Here is a 22,017-nt window from a genome sequence, read left to right as displayed (position 1 = left end):
TGATTCAGTGTGCTACGTGCATGATGTGGGAGGTCAGCGACACTGATGGTGCCCCCGGCTGCTACAGCTGTGGAAAGTGTGTCCAGATTCAGCTTCTGAAGGAGCATGTTGTAGCACTGAAGAAAGAACTGGATGACCTCAGGTTTATCTGCGAAAACGAGAGTTTTCTGGACAGGACCTACAGTGAGGTCGTTACACCGAGGATATCGGAAGAGAGAAAGGGGGCGATGATGAGGAAGGAAAGGATGCTTGAAGTACAGGAGACCCCAGGGGATGTACCTCTCATAAACAGGTTCACCCTCTTGGAAGCTGTCAGGACAGAAGATACTGCCAGTCTGAGAGGCAGACAGGTCTGTGAGCCGAAAATTGGTGTAGAAGCAGAGCCGAGGAGTCAGACATCAGGAAGAGCCGTGGTAGTAGAGGACTCCATAGTAAGAGGTACGGAAAGGGGTTTCTGCGGCAACAGGCGAGATTTGAGGATGGTGTGTTGCCTGCTTGGTGCTAGGATCCAGGACATCACGGATCGATTGCAGGGAATCCTCAAGGGTGAAGGTGAACAGCCGGAAGTGGTGGTGCATGTCGGCACAAATGACATCGGGAAGAAGAGGAAGGATATTCTGCAGCGGGACTTCAGAGAACTCGGAAGAAGGCTGAAAAGCAGGACTTCCAGGGTGGTTATCTCTGGTTTGCTTCCAATTCCTCATGCTGGAGAGGGCAGGAACAGGGAGATAATGGATCTGAATGTGTGGCTGAGGAACTGGTGCAGGAAGCAAGGAGTTACATTCTTGGACCACTGGGATCTGTTTTGGGGTAGGGATGAATTGTACAAAAGGGACAGGTTGCACCTTAATAGGCGGGGGACCAGCATTCTGGCAGACAGGTTTGCCACTGCAACACGGATGTGTTTAAACTAAGTAGTGGGGGGGAGGGGATGAACTGGAAATATAAGGATGGAGTTAAAGGGAAAGTGAAAATAAGAAAAGTTAAAAAGGACAACAGAATCAATGGAGTAGAAAGCTCAAGAAGAGATCATACAGTATGGCCAAGTGAAATAGGAATTGATATGAAAGAAGAGGGGAGTAACAAATTAAAAGTATTATATATGAATGCACAAAATATAAGGAATAAAGTAGATGAGCTTGAGGCTCAGTTGGAAATTGGCAAGTACGATGTTGTGGGAATAACAGAGACATGGCTTCAAGCGGACAGGGCCTGGGAAATGAATATTCTAGGATACACATCTTATCGAAAGGACAGACTCACTGGCAGAGGGGGTGGGGTGGCTCTGTTGGTGAGGAATGATATTCAGTCCCTTGCGAGGGGGGACATAGAATCGGGGATGTAGAGTCAGTATGGATAGAACTGAGAAATTCTAAGGGTAGAAAGACCCTAATGGGAGTTATCTACAACATGCAGGTAGACTGGGAGAATCAGAATGGTACTGGACCCCAAGAAAGGGAGTTTGTGGAGTGCCTCCGAGATGGATTCTTAGAACAGCTTGTACTGGAGCCTACCAGGGAGAAGGCAATTCTAGATTTAGTGTTGTGCAATGAACCGGATTTGATGAGGGACCTCGAGGTAAAGGAACCATTAGGAGATAGTGACCATAATATGATATGTTTTAACCTACAATTTGAGAAGGAGGGAAAATCGGATGTGTCAGTATTACAGTTGAACAAAGGGTACTGTGGAGCTATGAGGGAGGAGCTCGCCAAAGTTCAATGGAACAATACCCTAGCAGGGAAGACAGTGGAACAACAATGGCAGGTATTTCTGGGAATAATGCAGAAGGTGCAGGATCGGTTCATTCCAAAGAGGAAGAAAGATCCTAAGGGGAGTAAGGGGCGGCCGTGGCTGACGAGGGAAGTAAAGGGCAGTATAAAAATAAAAGAGAAGAAGTATAACATAGCAAAGATGTGCGGGAAACCGGAGGACTGGGAAGCTTTTAAAGAGCAACAGAAGATAACAAAAAAGGCAATACACCAAGAAAAAATGAGGTACGAAGGTAAACTAGCCAAGAATATAAAGGAGGATAGTAAAAGCTGCTTTAGGTATGTGAATAGCAAAAAAATAGTTAAGACCAAAATTGGGCCATTGAAGACAGAAACGGGTGAATTTATTATGGGGAACAAGGAAATGGCAGATGAATTGAACAGGTACTTTGGATCTGTCTTCACTAGGGAAGACACAAACAATCTCCCAGATGTAATAGTGGCCTAAGGAACTAGGATAAAGGATGAACTGAAGGAGATTTATATTAGGCAAGAAACGGTGTTGGATAGACTGTTGAGTCTGAAGGCTGATAAGTCCCCGGGACCTGATGGTCTGCATCCCAGGGTACTTAAAGAGGTGGCTCTAGAAATCGTGGATGCATTGGTAATCATTTTCCAATGTTCTACAGATTCAGGAACAGTTCCTGCTGATTGGAGGGTGGCTAATGTTGTCCCACTTTTCAAGAAAGGAGGGAGAGAGAAAACAGGGAATTATAGACCGGTTAGCCTGACGTCAGTGGTGGGAAAGATGCTGGAGTCAATTATAAAAGAGGAAATTACAACACATTTGGATAGCAGTAGAAGGATCAGTCCGAGTCAGCATGGATTTATGAAGGGAAAATCATGCTTGACTAATCTTCTGGAGTTTTTTGAGGATGTAACTATGAGAATGGACAAGGGAGAGCCAGTGGATGTAGTGTACCTGGACTTACAGAAAGCTTTTGATAAAGTCCCACATAGGAGATTAGTGGGCAAAATTAGGGCACATGATATTGGGGGCAGGGTACTGACATGGATTGAAAATTGGCTGACTGACAGGAAACAAAGAGTAGCGATTAACGGGTCCCTTTCGGAATGGCAGGCTGTGACCAGTGGGGTACCGCAAGGTTTGGTGCTGGGACCGCAGCTGTTTCCAATATACATTAATGATTTAGATGAAGGGATTAAAAGTAACATTAGCAAATTTGCTGATGACACAAAGCTGGGTGGCAGTATGAAATGTCAGGAGGATGTTATGAGAATGCAGGGTGACTTGGACAGGTTGGGTAAGTGGGCAAATGTATGGCAGATGCAGTTTAATGTGGATAAATGTGAGGTTATCCACTTTGGAGGCAAGAACGGAAAGGCAGATTACTATCTAAATGGAGTCAAGTTAGGAAAAGGGGAAGTACAATGAGATCTAGGTGTTTTTGTACATCAGTCAATGAAAGCAAGCATGCAGGTACAGCAGGCAGTGAAGAAAGCTAATGGCATGCTGGCCTTTATAACAAGAGGAATTGAGTATAGGAGTAAAGAGGTCCTTCTGCAGCTGTACAGGGCCCTGGTGAGACCCCACCTAGAGTATTGTGTGCAGTTTTGGTCTCCAAATTTGAGGAAGGACATTCTTGCTATTGAGGGAGTGCGGCGTAGGTTCACAAGGTTAATTCCTGGAATGGTGGGACTGTCATATGTTGAAAGATTGGAGCGACTGGGCTTGTTACACTGGAATTTAGAAAGGTGAGAGGGGATCTGATTGAAACAAATAAGATTATTAAGGGATTGGACACGCTGGAGGCAGGAAGCATGTTCCCGCTGATGGGTGAGTCCAGAACTAGAGGCCACAGTTTAAGAATAAGGGGTAGGCCATTTAGAACAGAGATGCGGAAAAACTTTTTCACCCAGAGAGTGGTGGATATGTGGAATGCTCTGCCCCAGAAGGCAGTGGAGGCCAAGTCTCTGGTTGCATTCAAGAGAGAGTTAGTTAGAGCTCTTATAGATAGCGGGGTCAAGGGATATGGGGAGAGGGCAGGAACAGGGTACTGATTGTGTATGATCAGCCATGATCACAGTGAATGGTGGTGCTGGCTAGAAGGGCCGAATGGCCTACTCCTGCACCTACTGTCTATTGTCTATTGACCTGGGTTCAGTTCTGGAAGAAACCTGGTTTTTTCCGGGTGCTTCAATTTCCTCCCACGTTCTAGCAATATACGGATTGGAAGGTTAATTGATCACATGGGTATAATTAGTTAGCATGGGCTCATTGTGCCATAAAGTGCCTGTAACTATATTCTAAGTAAAAACAAAAATGTTTCCCTATTTGTTACAATGCTGCTTTTGTCCTGGCCCCCTCTAACAATGTGCTAAATTCCACTATGGCTATCCTAAATATTATTATCTAGTGTGAGCCATAAACAATTTTAAGAAAAGCATTGACACATTTTTTTCACCTTTCTATGGACTGTAAGTCAGACCCTGTCACAATGCTTTGTTGCCCTGGTAAGTAGCTATTGCACCCACCTTGAAATTATTAGCAAGGGAGAGTGCTGCAGTATATATTAGTAAGTTCACAAGCATAAATAGAGTGAGGCTTGCGTGCACATTTTAATTTGTACAACTAGATAAAACAGCAGTACTCTATTGTACCATATACCAATCATTTAAATAGCTCCGATTTTACCTGATAACTGTTGAAAACTTTTCTCTTTCGTTGCTTAGTTCTTCACTAAAAGCTGTGTTCTGCAGCCAGCCTTACAAAGCAACGTCTGAAAGCTGAGACAGAGAGAAAAGAACATTATCCTCATAATCCAGCATTAGCATGTTTCCAATCTAATTCTAATTCTTTCTGGCAAACAGTATTTCCTGAAGTTTCAAAGTTAATTGTTGAGGGCATTACACAGCCTTTTTGTGATTAAAGTATCTGATTGCTCCCTGGCTTTTGATTATGAAACATTGCAGCAAGTACACAATGTACCTATGGTCCTTTTATCGGAGCCTCATGCAGTACTTTGTCTCGTTCTAATAGTTCGTTATTTCACAATATTTAGATGCAAAACATTGCACGTAAATTTAAAATAAGTCACTTCTTGCTTCCTTCTTTTGTGTTGTAAAATAAGTTATTTTTAACAAAATAATTTCATCATTTTTATATTTCTCAAGTTTTATTATTAATGAGATTTTTGCATTTGAGGTTTTGCCCAGCATTATGTGGATATGTACGGTAATCAATAGTTGTCATGGATCTCTTATTGGGTTGGATAGAATTAATCTCCTTTGTATTTCTGATAATACCAAGATTAACTGGTAGCTAAAGTATTCCGATTTAAAGACCATGATCCTTCTAGACATAAAAGTAAACTTGGATCATCCAGAATAGCTATAAAATAACTGTTGTGCAGATAATCATACTCATGTCAAATATAATTTTAAAGATTTGATTGTATTTAATCTTATTGTGGCTGTAGATGGTACCAATGCAACCATTGATTTTGTTATCAAGGTAGTCAAATTAGGAATAAATTGTTTGTGAAAGACTGTTTTTCTACCGCAGTAAATGTATATCACAAGATGTTGCATTTTTCATGTAGTTTGAAATGGAACAAATTGTAAATTGAATCATACTGGCATGCTTCAAAATCAGTGCATTGTTTTCCCTCTGATTCCCAGTCACATGTTGTAGAGACAGGTATAGCTTGGTAACGTTTCCCAGCTTTGTCGTGTAATTGAAAATACATTTACTAGTTCACTTTACATTTTCTAAAGTTTTAAACATTCCAATTGTTGCACTAAACTAGCTGCAATTGTTCAAGCAGCATGCTGTTAAAAAAATGCTCCGATTTTGTAATGACACTAACATTTAGAAATACTGTACACTAATTGCACTTTCTATTAAATTTAATGTCTGGAAAAGAATTTACACTTCAGGGCAGCATGGTGGTTAGTGTAATGTTTTAGAGCATTAGCTGTAAGAATGGGATTCAATTCCCATTGCTGTCTGTAGGGAGTTTGAATGTTCTCCCTGTGACTGTGGCTTTCCTCCAGATGCTCTGGTTTCCTCCCACATTCCAAAGATGTGCAGGTTAGCAAGTTGTGGGCATTGGTAGCATGACAACACTTGCAGACTGCACGATCCTTGGACTGTGTTGGTCGTTTACACAAATGAAGCATTTCACTGTTTTGATGTTTCGATGTACATATGAAAAATAAAGCTAATCTCTAAAGCATAGATTAAAGATTCATAGATTGAATATACCCAAGGAGAGATATTGTATCGTGCAAAATTACAGTAATTCTAATACTTTTGTAAATTATAATAAATGTTTCCATTTTGGGCCATTATAATGTACATCATTGGAACCAATGATAATAAGAGGAATGTAGGCATCAAATTCCAGAGCCTACTTGGTTAAAACCTACTGAAGTAATTAGGAGACCATGAAGCCAGAATTGGAGTGGAGTGCTGGAAGAGTTACAAACATGGTGAACAGAAAGCCATTGAGGAATTTGAACATATGAATAAGAATTTTAAACTTAAGTTGGGTGGATAGCACTTGGTGAAATTAGGAGTATTCACAGCCGAGCTTAGGATGAGCTGGTGACAAAGTGGACTTAGAAGGGTATGAATGCTATGCAGCTTCAGGAAGACAAAGTTAGTTGAAGAAGGGTAATATTACAAAAGGGAAAATTGCCAAAAACAGTAAAATTGGTAAATAGTTTTAGTATTGTCTCATGTACTGAGGTACAGTGAAAGCCTTGTCATGCATGCAGTTCATACAGATCAGATTGTTATACTAAGGGCAGAACAAAGTAAAAGAATAACAAAGTACAGAATAAAGTGTAACACCTACAGAGAAAGTGCAGTGCAGGTAAACCAAAAGATTCAAAGTCATAACGAGGTAGACTGTCAGGTCAAGAGTCCATGTTATCCTACAAAAGTCTGTTCAGTATTCTTATATCAGCAGGCTAGAAGCTATCCTTGAGCCTGGTGGTATGTGCTTTCAGGCATTTGTATTTCCCGCATGTGAGAGGGTTCGGGAAGAAGAGAGATGTCCAGGGTAGGTTGGGCCTTTCATTTGTGTTGGCAGTGTGAAGTATAAACAGAGTCCACGAAGGAGAGGCTGGTTTCCATGATGTGCTGAGTCGACAGCTTTCTGTAGTTTCTTGCAGTGATGTCAACGTAGTTGTGACAGGACAGGCTTTTAGGTGATGTTCACTCCTAGGAACTTGAAACTCCCAGCACTCTGGACTTCACCTCAGTTGATACAGTTAGGAGAATGTAAACTGACCCCTTTCTGAAGTCGATGTCGACCACTTCTGTTTTGTTAACATTGAAGTAAAGAATGACTCCATGCCATTAGGATCTCTATCTTCTTCTTGTACTTTGACTCATCATTATATAAGATACAGCCCATTATGATGGTATCATCTGCAAACACGTAGATGGAGTTCAAGCAGAATCTGACCATGCATTCATGAGTGTACAGGAAGTAGAGTTGCAGGGCACCAATGTTGAGGATAATCTGTGAAAAATTGCCCTTATTTTTGTTGCATATCAGTCTGAAGACTTGTGTCTTTACTCTCTCAAAGCTGCACCCAACCATAATTAAAGCATGATAGTGCAGCTAGTAGAGTTGTTGACCAGTCGTGGCCCAGTGATCCATGTTCAATTCTGACCTCCAGTGCTATCCGTGTGGAGTTTGCATGTTCCCCCTGTGGCATAAGCATTTCCCCCAGTCATATTAAGTACTCTGAAGTCCAAAAGTCATCCACTGCAGACAGGACACTGCATATTCTATAATCTGGAGCAACTAAAATTCTGTTGGAGGATCTCAGTGGATGTACTGTGGACTTGGTAGTGTGGAGGAGCAGAGGGATCTGGGGGTACATGTCCACAGATCCTGAAAGTTGCCTCACAGGTAGATAGGGTAGTTAAGAAAGCTTATGGGGTGTTAGCTTTCATAAGTCAAGGGATAGAGTTTAAGAGTCGCGATGTAATGATGCAGCTGTATAAAACTCTAGTTAGGCCACACTTAGATACTGTGTCCAGTTCTGGTTGCCTCACTATAGGAAGGATGTGGAAGCATTGGCAAGGGTACAGAGGAGATTTACCAGGATGTTGCCTGCTTTAGAGAGTATGGATTATGATCAGAGATTAAGGGAGCTAGGGCTTTACTCTTTGGAGAGAAGGAGGATGAGAGGAGACATGATAGAGGTGTACAAGATACTAAGAGGAATAGACAGAGTGGATAGCCAGTGCCTCTTCCCCAGGGCACCACTGGTCAGTACAAGAGGACATGGCTTTAAGGTAAGGGGAGGGAAGTTCAAGGGGGATATTAGAGGAAGGTTTTTCACTCAGAGAGTGGTTGGTGCGTGGAATGCACTGCCTGAGTCAGTGGTGGAGGCAGATACACTAGTGAAGTTTAAGAGACTACTAGACAGGTATATGGAGGAATTTAAGGTGCGGGGGGTGGTTATATGTGAGGCAGGGTTTGAAGGTCAGCACAACATTGTGGGCTGAAGGGCCTGTAATGTGCTGTACTATTCTATGTAGCAGCATCTGTGAGAAGAATTTTCAGTATTCAAGTTGACTCCAAAGGTGTTCAGATTGATAGGTTAGTCTGCCCCAGAGATTGATAGGAACGTAGAAATGTCAGTAGCAGATTAGAATTATTCTATGAGCCAGCAGAGGTTTGATGGGCTTAAATAGCAGCCTCCTACAATAGGTCATATGAAATCATTTACATGTTCTCAATGGAAACTGCTGTATTTTCTTGTATTGATGCATATTTTTCATACTCTTTCATATTTTTCAACAGAGACATCTGCGAATACAGATTAATATTTCCTTGAAAGTGGCATCACATGTAGAGAGGGTTGTAAAAAAGCATTTGGCATATTGGCTTTCATAAATCAATTTATTGACTACAAGAATTGGAATGTTATGGTGAAATTGCATAAACATTGGTGAGGTCTAATCTGGAGCATTGTATGCAGTTTTCATCACCTACCTACAGGAAAAATGTAAATAAGATTGAAAGAGTGCAGAGAAAGTTTACAATGTTGCCGGGTCTCGGGGACCTGAGTTTCAGGGAGACATTGAAAAGGTTAGAACATAGAAGATTAAGGGTAGATTTGATAGACGGTTTATAGATAGTTTAAATGCAAGCAGACTTTTTTTTACTGAGGTTGGGTGAGACTACAACTAGAGGTCATGGGTTAAGGGTGAAAGGTGAAATGTTTAAGGGGAACATGAGGGGATCTTCTTCACTCAAAGTGGTGAGAGTGTAGAAGGAGCTTCCAGCACAAACGGATGCAGGTTCAATTTCAACATATAAGAAAAACCTGGGTAGGTATATGGGTGGGAGAGGTGTGGAGGGCTATGGTCTGAGTGCAGGTCAATGGAATTAGGCAAATTAATGGATTGGCTTAGACTCGATAGGCCAAAGGGCCTGTTTCTGTGCTATTGTGTTCTATGACTCTATCTTGAACTCAATGACTACTTTATGACAGCGAAGGAAGCCATTCAACCCATTGAATCTATGACAACTCTCAGGGAAATTCCCATCCCTGCCACCTGCAATACATTCCTTTAAGTTGTACACAAGAATCTAGATGTAGCTTTAAAATCTTGGAAATGTTCATTATGGGTATGTTGATGAAATACAGTTGAAGTTTCCTAATTAAAATATCTCTGCTCCTCTAGATTAAGTGAGAAGGATAATGCTTGGATTAAGCTCATCACTGCCATGTTGGGAAAGTGCAATCCTGAACACAAAATTACCATTGGTAATGAAATACTTGGCATCTGCCGGTCTCTTTACTTGACAAAGCACAAACTACCAGTTCAGGTAATTTTTAAATCTTCTTTTAAAGATGAATCTAAAGTATGTCATGAAAGACAGTTTTGTTAGTAAAAATGCAGTTGGAAATTTAATTACACACAATAGACTAGCAGCATTACATTTGTATGAAAATTCTAAATTGTAATTTCCTGTATGATCTGAACTTTTATTTGTTGCAATTCAGTATGAATCCAGCATCTGAAAACTAGGTAGCAATGGAGTTACTGGCACCAACAGTACACACCATGATCTGTCACCTTATGGCCAGACATATCCTCACTTTGCCATTCTCATCAATGAAGAATTGCAGATGGGCATGCAGAGAACAGACTCAGGCATGCCTAAAAATGAGTTGCCATGTGAAGAAGCTTCTGTTATATTTTTGTCTATTTGCCCAATTTAAATTCTCCTGAAGCCTCCATGCAAACTCCTCATAATTTATAGTATTATTCTACCCACTTTCATGTCATTGCTAAACTTAGAAATATTACATTTGACTTGCTCATCCAAATCATTGAAGCACATTATGAATACTTGGGGCCCAAGCACTAATTCTTGTTACTCCACTAGATGCTACCTGCCCTCCCAATAAAGACCAATTTATTTCTACTCCGTATTTTCCCTTATAAAAGCCTGCAGCATTTTCTCCTATTGTTGTAAATAGATTGTAGTTCCCTGTATTCTCTCTCCTTATGTCTTCAAATTGTGGGGTTACATTGACCACCCTCCCAATTTGCAGGAATACATAATCTGTACAATATTAGAAAATAATAACGTGTCCACGGTTTCCACAGCCACCTCATTCATAATCATGAGATGTATGTTATCAGGTCTTGCTTTGGATTTCAGTTTAATTAATTTCTCCAACTCTGTTTTCTTCCCAATACTCATTTCCTTCAGTTCCTCCCCAGATGTTCCCAAACATTTCTGGAAGGCTATGTGTATCCTTTTCTATAAAGATGCACCCAAAGTATTTGTTTAATTGTTCTGTCATTCCCAGCGCAGTTAGATCACATTGTTAAGCATGACAGTGTTATAAATTACTCAGATCTGTCCTTTTCACAAAAAAATGAGGAACATCCATTCTAGGTAATTACTGTCCATTCAGTCCTCAGTCAGACAGCAGCAAAATGATGGAAGGTGTCATTAACAGTCCTGTCAAGCACAATTAGTCATCACTTTTGGTTTCAATGTGGCCACTTGGCTTCAGACCTCATAGCAACCTTATTCCAATCACAGACCAGAAATTTGATATCCAAGGATGAGGGGAAATACATCAAGCTAGCACATGATTGAGCATGGCATCAAAGGAACTTGTAAAATTAAAGTCACTGAACCTCAAGAGAGTAAATACTGTAATGGTCGGAGTTGTATTGTGTGCAGAAGAAGATGGTTTGAATGTTGGAGGTAATTTATCTTGCAACTGGTCACTACTGCAATGTCTTTGTCCAAAGTATCTTCAGGTGCTTCTCATGAACTTCCTTCTATTGTAATTGCGAAAGAGTGGATGTTCACTCATAATTGCGCACTCTTCAGTTCTGTTCACTTCTTCACAAAGGCAGCAACCCATGCTTGTTTGTGGCAAGATTTAGATAACATTCAGGCATAGGGCGGTATCAGCAAAACCTCTTGTGTTTTTGTTACATTGCCTGCTGCCTTTGTTGTACAAATGGCCATCTCCAAAGAGTGCATTGAACCATCTATCCAAGACACCAGTTAGGACTAACCTCCCAACGATCATCCTAAACATTAATTCTGTCGTATATGCTATCTACAAATTGCAATGTTGTTTCTCACCATTGCTACTCCAACTGTACATCCTAAGCCTTGAACCTCTACCGGCAGATAAAGCAAGAGCTTCAGAACCAAGTTAACTCTTGACACCAAATGTTCCCCTCCAAGTCACACAGCATCCTGACTTGGAAACATATCACTGACCTTTCATCCACCCTGGATATAAATCCTAGAACTCCTCTCCAAATAAAACAATGTTTTTTTTTTTATATATATGAAGCTTGCTTGCTGCCACCTTCCTGAGGGAAATTACAATTGGGGTATAAATATTGGTCTTGACAGCAAGGAAAATGAATGAATAGACATTAAATAAAAAAGCTGAAGTCACAGCACTTAGAAAAGTTTGAAGTTAAGCTCTCTCAAGTGTTTATAATGCTAGTTGGTGCATTTGTCACTGAGAACTCAAGGCATCCTCTTGAGCTGTGACACCTGACACTGGTCTAAAACCAGAAGCTTCATCAAAGTAAAATATAGTTTTCATAGATCTGGGCAGCTGCACTGAAATCTCCAAAATGTTACTTGGTTGCTGTATAATTCTGCCATCAGTAGAATGAATAAGCAGCAGGAGTAAAAAATATTGGCAGTGATTCCAAATCTCAAATGTTACCTGCTATACTGGAGCTGCAGAAAAGAAGGCAAGTTCAAAATATTTTTTAAAAAAACACACGTTCATTGACTCCTTACTGGAATCTTTTCTGAAAACTTGTTCCTAATGAACTGGCTTACAGTCCCTATATCTCCTTTAACCCTCGCATCAGGAGTTTTCTCCAGCAGAATGTATTCTCCACAAATGAAAAATCCAACTAACTTACATTATTGCTTTAAAATAAACTTTTTTGCTGTTTCTTTTTCTTTTTCAGATGTATACGTGCATAAATTGCTTTGAAAAAAGCCATTTTTTATATTGAATTACTTCTGAAATTGAGATCACTGTATATCCCCTCCTAAAGAGGCATGATGTGTCTTTAGATGCAGTATGATTTTTGCATGAGGAGGATGAGATAGGAAAATTACCTTGACAGCTGATTCTAGATTTAATACCATCTCCCCTGAGAACATTGAACTTTGCACAGCCTGTAATGAATCCTATAGACTGTCAACAGAACCTTGGCTATGGTTGAGAGTAGAATGAGAAAATTCCAACATTTCATAGTTGGGAGAAATTCTTTAAATAGGTATAATTTTATACAAATTAATTGAGATACATGTATTGCTTTTGTCATCTTTGTTTTATTATAATCAGGATATCAAACCAAGCAATGTCTGTTTTTCTTGCTGCTTGGGCAAAAAATTGCTGTGTACAAAGTTATCCAAAATTCTACATTTCACTGCTTATCTGAAATTCAGCTCTGGTGATACACGTTTTCTTCTCTTGGTAACCTGTGCTGGCTCCCAGTTCTCTAATAGTACAACCCATCCTTCATCAATTACTGCCAGCTCCTGCCCTTTTAGCAGGTTGCACTGGTAGGGTCGCATGCTGAGCAAAAAAACATTGGCTGTTGACCTTTGTTGGCACCAATCCAAGCTCCACCAATAGTTGTCTCTGCACCTGAACTGCAAGAAGCAGAAAGGCTCAGGTTAAATGAGATCAAGGGAAGAAATGGGGTTCTGTGCTCAATCTGCCACGTGGTGGATGTGGGGAGAGGGTGTTGGGGAAGAACTACTGTAGGATATGACCATTTAGGGATCTTTATTGTTCATGCCTGATTAGAACCCTGTAGCACCACATGATAGGAAACCTTATGTTTAAGACTCTTATCCTGGTTAAGATTCTTATTGCTCTGCTGTAGGAATTACATTTTAGCAGTTCTGTAAAATCAGTCTGTACTACTCTCAGCTTGTTTGAGTTTGTGCTGAGATAAGAAGCTTTGTTATTTAACTTAGGAATGTAAGGTGTCAATCAGAATGGTAGATTTGGGAGGAGGTTCTAGAGGACGCGGGCAGCAGCTGGAAGAAAATGGGGGAAAAGATGGCTGACGATGCTGTCCCTGTTGCACAAGGTGCTTTGTGCAGATGAATGGCCTCAGGAGGGAAGAACTGATACTCCTGTGGGAGACCCATTTGTTCAAGATGGATTCTGAGTGACATTTAGAAGGTGGTGTGTGCTTCCACTCAGATCGAGGGTCCAGCATGGGAGTGACAGACAAGTTCAAGATGAGCTCCAACTTAAGTGCACATTTGACTGTTTAAGAGTAATGGGTCCTTTTTGTTTTTTTCTTTCATTTAATAACTGTTTGCTTAACTTAACGTTTTTAAATATACCTACTTTTAATGGTGTGCAGTGTACGATCTGTTATTTCTGTTATATGGTGGTAAGATACAATCTAGATGGTTGTGGCTGAGTGAAAACATGGGAATAAGCAGGATCTCTGGCTCAGGGCTAGTGGTGAGCATGAATGTTAGTACTGGGAGGGCTGTCCAATAGCAGCTACAGTTCAAGGTATACTAGCTGCTCATTATTAAGGTAGTGATGGATCAAAATTTTTTTTTACTTAAAACCAGTAACAGATCTGTTTCTATGCAGCGGACAAGCCAGTGACAGATGGAAGGGTTGATGCCAATCTTTGCCCCAATCCACTCGTCCTGATTGCCAACACGAACCTCACTAGCATTCACCTCTCTTTGAAATACACAAAAGTCTGCCTCACCATCTTGTACCTGTGCTGAAGCTAACCAATGTGATTTTATTGGCTGAAAAACATGTTTTCTCTGCCTTGGGTCATCACCAAGTTAGCCTCGTTTTTTTTGTTGCTGAATTTGAAACTTGCAGACTTAGCAATGAAGAACCTTACTTGATGTACAGTATTTTCAACTATAAAAGGATCATCTGGGAATGGCTGCACAGATTCATGCTATTAACAAGACAGAAGCTGCTATTAAAAACTTCACTGAAGCACAACTATATTCAAACTTTCTTTAAGAAGATTTGATTGCACTTGAGAGATCAGGGTACAATCAAGATAAGTTATTTGGTTTAATACCACAGAATAACACTGTGCATAAAGATTACTGTTTATATAAAATGTCTAGTGATAGAATTTGCAGAGAGACTGTTTTATTCCCACAATATTCTGTAACAATAAAGAAAATTAAGGCTTTTAGTATTGTCAGTCAAGTTGAAGAATAAACTTTGCACGGGCAGATTCATGGCTTTGTGAGCTCACTGATGAGACACATAGCAATCGGTTCTTTGCAGGAATAGATTCTTAGACACTGGAAAATTGTAGGTTACCTGAGATGTTGCCATCTGGCCTACATTGCAGCCACTACTGTTGGATAATGGACCATTGTTGGCTAGGTCAGTTCTTCCAGCTCATTTAATTTATAACTGAAGTCCCTTCAGTAGTCTACAATTTTCTCCTTTGGTGTCAGCTTTGCTGAAAGTTTCTCACTAACTGCTCTTTTTGCTGGGGTTACCAAATTAATCTGACTGGACAGAAATCTTCAAGGAGCGGTGTCTCAGAAAGGCAGTGTCCATTATTAAGGATCCCCAGCGCCCAGGGCACGCCATTTTCTCATTGTTACCATCAGGTAGAAGATACAGAAACCTGAAGGCACACACTCAGCGATTCAGGAACAGCTTCTTCCCCTCTGCCATCCAATTCCTAAATGGACATTGAACCCATGAACACTACCTTACTTTTTAAATATATATTATTTCTGTTTTTGCTCGATTTTAATCAATTCAGTATACATATACTGTAATCTATTTATTTTAACTTTTTTTTCCTTCTATATTATGCATTGCATTGAACTGCTGCTGCTAAGTGAACAAATTTCACAACACATGCTGGTGATAATAAACCTGATTCTCTTTCTGATTCTGATCTCCATGATAAAACACACAAAATACTAGAGGAATTAAGCAGCCCAGGCAGCATCCATGGAAATTAACAAGCAGTGAACATTTTGGGCAGAGACCCTTCTTGAGGATTGAACCTTCTGCCTACAAACCTCTGGAGTAATTGTTCACAAGTTATGTGTCAAAACTGTTAAGATATCTTTATTTAGTACATTTGACTATACCTGACACTCTGAAGTAACTGCAACTATTAAAAATCAAAATAAGCTCTTTACAAAGTTAAACATGTTCTTAAAGATGCAAGGTTTTAAATAATTATAAAAGGACATTCAAGCAAGCAGAATTATAATCATATCCAGATAATCTGCACTCAGGTGAAATAGCTGTACTAGAACTAATCTAGCTCAGATTCTATACATATTCTTTAGTAAAAGTGTTGGAGTTTGCAAACATTTGTGCTCTGTCATTGAATTCCTTGTGAAATCCAGAGGCAAATAAAGTCAGTAAATTGTTCAGGACCTACAGATGCCCAGTGTGAGCTGGCACTTGCTGAGTGAGTAAATGACATCAGATGGCCATTGTTTCACTCCATCCAACTTCTGATCCAACTCCTCATCATCACCCTGTATGCTTCTATCCTCTGACCTTAGCTTTGCAGTTTGCCCATTTCACTCTCTGTCTACTCTCTATATCCTATACCTGTCATCCTCTATAATTAAAAAAAAAGCCATCAACTTCATGGCAAATCTGCCAGCTTCTCAACTCCATCCCACCATTCTCACCTCTCTGACACACCAGCAGATCTATTTTGAGAAAGGTTTTAATCAGGGCCTTCACCTTGATGACCTGTCCCACGAGCATCTTAGAATATATGAGTACAGGTAGTTTATAGATATGTGTGTAAAGACTTTTTTAATGCTCATCAAAGTGAGAACTGTTCAGGCCAGGAATAAACTTTTGCAACACACACAGAATGCTGGAGGAACTCAGCAGGCCAGGCAGCATCTATGGAAACGAGTAAACAGTCAACATTTCAGGCCAACATCCTTTATTAGAATTGGAGAAAAAAAGATGAGAAGTCAGAGTAAGAAGGTGGGAGGAGGGGAGGAAGAAATGCAAGATGGTAGGTGATAGGTGAAACTGAGAGAAGGGGAGAGGTGAAGTAAAGAGCTGAGAAGTTGATTGGTGAAAAAGATGAATGAGTGGAGAAGGGGTTATCTGATGGGAGCGGACAGAAGGCCATGGGAGAAAGGGAAGGGAGGGAAGTGATGGACAGTTAGGGAAATAAGGTGAGAGAGGGAAATGTGAATGGGGGAATAGTGAAGGAGAGGCGGGGGGGGGGGGGGACTATTACTGGAAGTTCGAATAAATCTCTTCCCATTTTAGGAAAGGACTTCCTGGGTCAGAAGAAGCAGTCATTCCCAGATGTAATGTTAAGATCCATAATGTGATTTGCTTTCTTAAATTCTCAAACTAATCAGTAACAAATTAGAGTCAGACATTGGAAGATCTGAAACTCATTTCACATTGGACTGCTGAAAACAGCAGAAATTTTGTGTTAGGTTTGAATATAAAACCAATTCGCAAATTGGAAAATGCTGGATCTAATCTGCCATGCTATTTCCTCATAAAGGCTTCGTTACAAATCCTGCTGTTTCTCAAAGCATTGTGCATGTTTTCAGAGTAAAGAAGACTTGAGTTCATTTATCTTTTAATAGAGCATAATAATGAATCATAATAATGAGGGTGGATTGCTTAATGATTTAGTTCAAGGACAAGATTACTGGGCAATTTAACTCTTGGTAATCAATAGATAATTATCACAAAACTAACCACGGACATTTTATTTTGCAGTTGTCTTCATTATCTAATACGTAAAATATGATGAAAGTGAAGAGAAACAGAGTGAAAACCTGTATTTGTTTTGTTTAACTGAAGACCTTTGTGTCCTTCCACAGTATGTGAAACAAATATATATTCTGCTTCTGGATGAATCCATCCTACTGTCAGCATTGAAACTTGGAATAGAAACTGATAGCGATGAGTTGCAGACACTGGCAATGGAACGGTTAAGATCCGTCCCTCAGGTATGGACAATACATTTTAAATCTCTTAAATCTAGTCTGTGGTAATGAACTAGATATTTTATCTAAAACTTCAAAAATAAATTTAAGAATCATATTGCTCAGTAGATTCCCTCATAATATTTATACAAAAGATTAAAATTGCAGAAATTTATCTGCAAAACCATCTCAATGTGATTTAAGAAGTATGACATACCCTAGGCTGTCTTGGAACTGTTCTTAAACCGTAACTCAAATTTAATATTTCAGTGGAGTAAGATAATTGGGGGAGAAAAAAAGGTTTGTCTCTTGCATAATGAATAAAATAATTGAATTTCTGCAATAAACGTCACCATACACTGTGCAAAGCAAGATTAGTTTGGAGATCAGCCTGGCTTAGTGTGTAAATTGATCCTTCAATTTGTTTTTCACTATAAGGATTGAATGAAGTACAAGAATTATTACCATTTTAATTTTACAATGTTTTTAAGTATCATGCTGGAATTCATCCAGTCCAATCCCATGTTTGAAAAGAAATTGCCAGCAGTTGACTGAGGTGGTTTAGCTGGGTTTGCAATTGGTTTCATTTAGAAGGATACCTGTTGGTTACCCATCATTTAAGCAAGTGGCTAAAAGGCTGTTCTCCCATTATATGAAGGTTGCTTGCTGGGTTATTGTACAGAATAATATGGGAAGGAAAAAGCATTACAAAGTCCAGCTCACTTAAACAAAACCTTTCAAAGGTTGAAATATGGCTGCACATTATGCTTTCATGGATGGAGAAATGCTATGTGTTACTAAATAGCCTGTAAGCACAAAGAACAAATGCATCTGTTAAATTCATCAAGTCAAAAATAAGATTGCACATAATAGAGATGAAAGGCAGTGAACTGTTTAAATTGAAAAATGATTGCAAGTACCACACAGATGAAGTTATGCAGTTGATGTTGCCATTGTTTGGTATTTCATATACATTGTTCTTACTAGTACATCTTCATATTATCTACTCAAAGTGGTTTAATTTTTTTCAGTTCAATATATGGTGTATGTTGCCATTGCCCAAAAATGGTAATACAAATATTGCTTATGTGGCTGAACCTATTACAACATTTGTACTTCTGTGCAAGTTGAGCTCTGCAGTGGAACACATATGAAGTAATCTTTTACTCCATCACACGTGGAATACATCAGATTTCAAAAGATGGAGAATCTGACACAGTGTAGTACTTGTATTAGATGATGGGCTGTGCAGCTATATAATCTGTGTAACCAGTGATAGGCAATAAAAATAGGCTAGGAAAACTTTGAAGTACATATTTTTCAAAATCATTGCTAAATCTTTCATTTAAAGATGCACTCTTACAACTTAACATCTTCTGAACATGACATCGAGTATTACAAATCACCTGCTGGACAAAATCTATGAGTCAAGCAGCATCTGTGGGAGAAAAGGAATGTCAAAGTTCAAGTTTAATTGTCAATCAGCCGTACAGGAATACCTATGAATACAGCCAAATGAAACAGCATTACTCTAGGGCCAAGGTATGACACACAGTACCAACAGTCACACACAGCATAAAAGCATATATAAGACAAACTCATTACAAACTCATTCATAAGGCCAGTGATGTTGTGAGGGTGGAATTGGACTCTCTGACGGTGGTGTCTGAAAAGAGGATGCTGTCCAAGTTGCATGCCATCTTGGACAATGACTCCCATCCACTCCATAATGTACTGGTTAGGCACAGGAGTACATTCAGCCAGAGACTCATTCCACCGAGATGTAACACTGAGCGTCATAGGAAGTCATTCCTACCTGTGGCCATCAAACTTTATAACTCCTCCCTTGGAGTGTCAGACACCCTGAGCCAATAGGCTGGTCCTGGACTTATTTCCACTGGGCATGATTAACTTATTATTATTTAATTTTTATGGTTTTATATTGCTATATTTCTTCATTATTCTTGGTTGGTGCGGCTGTAACGAAACCCAATTTCCCTCGGGATCAATAAAGTATGTCTGTCTGTCTGAATATAGCAAGCATATATGTCTGTAAAATACAGTCAAATAAATAAAATATAGTCTAAGAATATGGCAGTTAACTGCAGCTGAGCACAATATGGCTTCTCTTCTGCCAAGTGAACACTAGAGGGAAGCACAGACTCCAGTTTGGACCCCGCACCACGCCGCCTCCGCTGGAGCGCAAAGACTCCACCTCTCTACTGGGCAGCTGTAAACAGGTGATCCTACACCTTGAGGCCTAGTTCTCGCTATGACCAAGGCCACGCATCACCCCTGCTGTCCACCAAAAAAATCAGTGAATTGTCAACATTTTGGGTGGAAATCCTGCATCAAAATTGAGCATCGCTGAGCTCTTCCAACAGATTCACAAACAAAGAAATCTGCAGATGCTGAAAATCCAAGCAACACACACAAAATGCTGGAGGAACTCAGCAGGCCAGGCAGCATCTGTGGAAAAGAGTACAGTCCATGTTTCAAGCCGAGACTCTTCAACAGGACTTGCAACAGATTGTTGGTTGCTCCTGATTCCAGCATCTGCAGCCTCTTGTCTCCATGGGTTTTAAAATAACAGCATTTGGAAAACTGTTACATTTCAGAGCATAGTTTTATCATTTTGTCATTCTACATGTTTAGCTCAAATAATTACCAACAGTTACTCATATAGTAAAAGCTGACTAATTGCCAGCATAAAATTCAACAAGGAATGTTCAAATTCAATGCATTACAGATAAGCAATTGAATTTCCTTTTAAACACATATTGTTCATTTTACTGGTTAGAGACTGGGTGCTCAAAGGAACATGTATGAGAGTGATACCACAGAGAGAGAGTGACATAGCAAAGGTGATTACTTAAAAAGTAGTAGTAAATATGGACATACTTGGGAATATTCAGTGAGAGGAAGAAGGAAAGGAGAGCAAGAAGACATTAGAAGTAAGACTATCATAGAGATCAGATGCTTTTGAATTTCTGCACTTTACAATAGTCAAAATCAATCCTTCTGCTTTTAGAAACATAGAAAACCTACAGCATAATACAAGACCCTTCAGTCCACAATGCTGTGCCGAGCATGTCCTTACTTTAGAAATTACCTAGGGTTACCCACAGTCCTCTATTTTCTAAGCTCCATGCAAACTTTTATCAATATTTAAAGAAAGTTTAGGTGCATAGTTAAAGGATAAGGGTCCTGGTGATAAAGGAACAGAACAACTGAACAGGGAAAGACTGAATCTTATTAAGATGAATTTAGACTGGTTGGTCCTAAGAGCTTGCTTCTGTGTCACAATTTATACCAAATCATATCTTAACAGAGAGTAGGTTAGAACAACAGGATGACTGTGCTCTCAGTGCATTGACTTGCATTGTTCTTATTTATTCGTTGAAGTAACCTTAGAACTTCATCTGGCCATATTTCCTGCCAACTCGTTTCTCCCTCAACTTCTCCTATCTTTATATTCTTGCTTCTGCCCCCTTTTCTAATCCCGATGTAGGATCTCAGCCTGAAACACCGATTGTTTATTTCTCTCCATTGATGCTGCCTGATCTGCTAAGTTCCTCCAACATTTTGTATGTATTGCTCAAAAGTTAATGACTTCCATTTCTACTAATGTGTAAAATTATTAACTAAAATTAGCATGTGAAACAGCTCAGAGTCACACTATCATTTAACGCAAATTCTGGCTCTTGTTCCATTGACTCTGATAATTTGGATAAGTTACAAATCCAATGCATGATCAAGGTTGCTATACATAAGAAAGAATATTTTAAGTGTCTTCCTAAGAAGACACTTCCTAATGTAGTAGATTTTATTCTTTGTTAAATATTGACAATTAAGATGATCCTGTACACATAAGTGTAACCTTAAGACCATAAGATAGAGGAGCAGAATGAGGCCATTTGGCCCATTGAGTCTTCTCTACCATTTCATCATGGCTGATCTAATTTTCCTTTCAGCCCCAATCTCCTGCCTTCTCCCTGTATCCCTTCATGCCCGGACCAATCAAGAATCTATCAACCTCTGCCTTAAATATACATAAAGACTGAGATCATTGAATCATAATACAAACATTTTGATTTTTGTATTTTTAAAGGTGGAAATCGCCCAAGTAAGTTTTGGGATTAGCAGACCTTGCCAAATTTATGCAGTGTACCATCTGTTTCAGTCATCCTAACACTTTGATTCTTAGGAGAATTCGAGCAAAACTTTTTTGCTAACATTTGATAAGGATGTTTTTTAGCTGCAGTACATTCAGCAAGCAATTGCTGCTTCAGTCAGATTAATAGTTACTTGCAGGAAAAGTGAGTGAACAAAGGAATGTGGTAATAAAATTAAACACAACAGATTTAGGACATTTGTAGGAGCAGCTTTAACATAGGAGCTCTCTGATGTATTGCCAAAATTATTGAAAGAAACTATCAATATTCAAAAGGCCAAGCAGCATCTATAGGGAGAAGCACTGTGGACATCAAGCTGTCAGGACGAATGGTCTCGGCCCGAAACATCAACAGCGCTTCTCCCTATAGATGCTGCCTGGCCTGCTGTGTTCCACCAGCATTTTGTGTGTGTTGTTTGAATTTCCAGCATCTGCAGATTTCCTCGTGTTTGATCAATATTCAAGCAAGTTTTGATGAGCAATTGAAGGGAAAGCAGTTCCAGTGATAATGGGAAAGTTACATGGATTAGGATTGTACCAATCTGATATGCTGAGTGTTTTCTGCACACTTTTTAGTTCAGCACCTGTATCCTTT

General features: G+C 39.6%; 1 protein-coding gene across 1 annotated transcript in view; it reads left to right on the top strand.

The window, feature by feature from the left end:
- nbas (NBAS subunit of NRZ tethering complex) overlaps nt 1-22,017 on the top strand; it is a 305,288-nt gene that overhangs the window by 270,603 nt on the left and 12,668 nt on the right. The window contains exons 50-51 of the mRNA XM_073056940.1: nt 9,451-9,595; nt 17,144-17,272. Of these exons, the coding sequence (XP_072913041.1) occupies nt 9,451-9,595; nt 17,144-17,272 (274 nt within the window). The remainder of the gene's footprint in view (nt 1-9,450; nt 9,596-17,143; nt 17,273-22,017) is intronic.

The sequence above is a fragment of the Hemitrygon akajei genome, chromosome 9 (assembly GCF_048418815.1).
Source record: "Hemitrygon akajei chromosome 9, sHemAka1.3, whole genome shotgun sequence".
NCBI classification, from domain to species: domain Eukaryota; kingdom Metazoa; phylum Chordata; class Chondrichthyes; order Myliobatiformes; family Dasyatidae; genus Hemitrygon; species Hemitrygon akajei.
The sequence above is the reverse complement of the archived record's forward strand: the minus strand, read 5'-3'. Positions and strand labels throughout refer to the sequence as shown.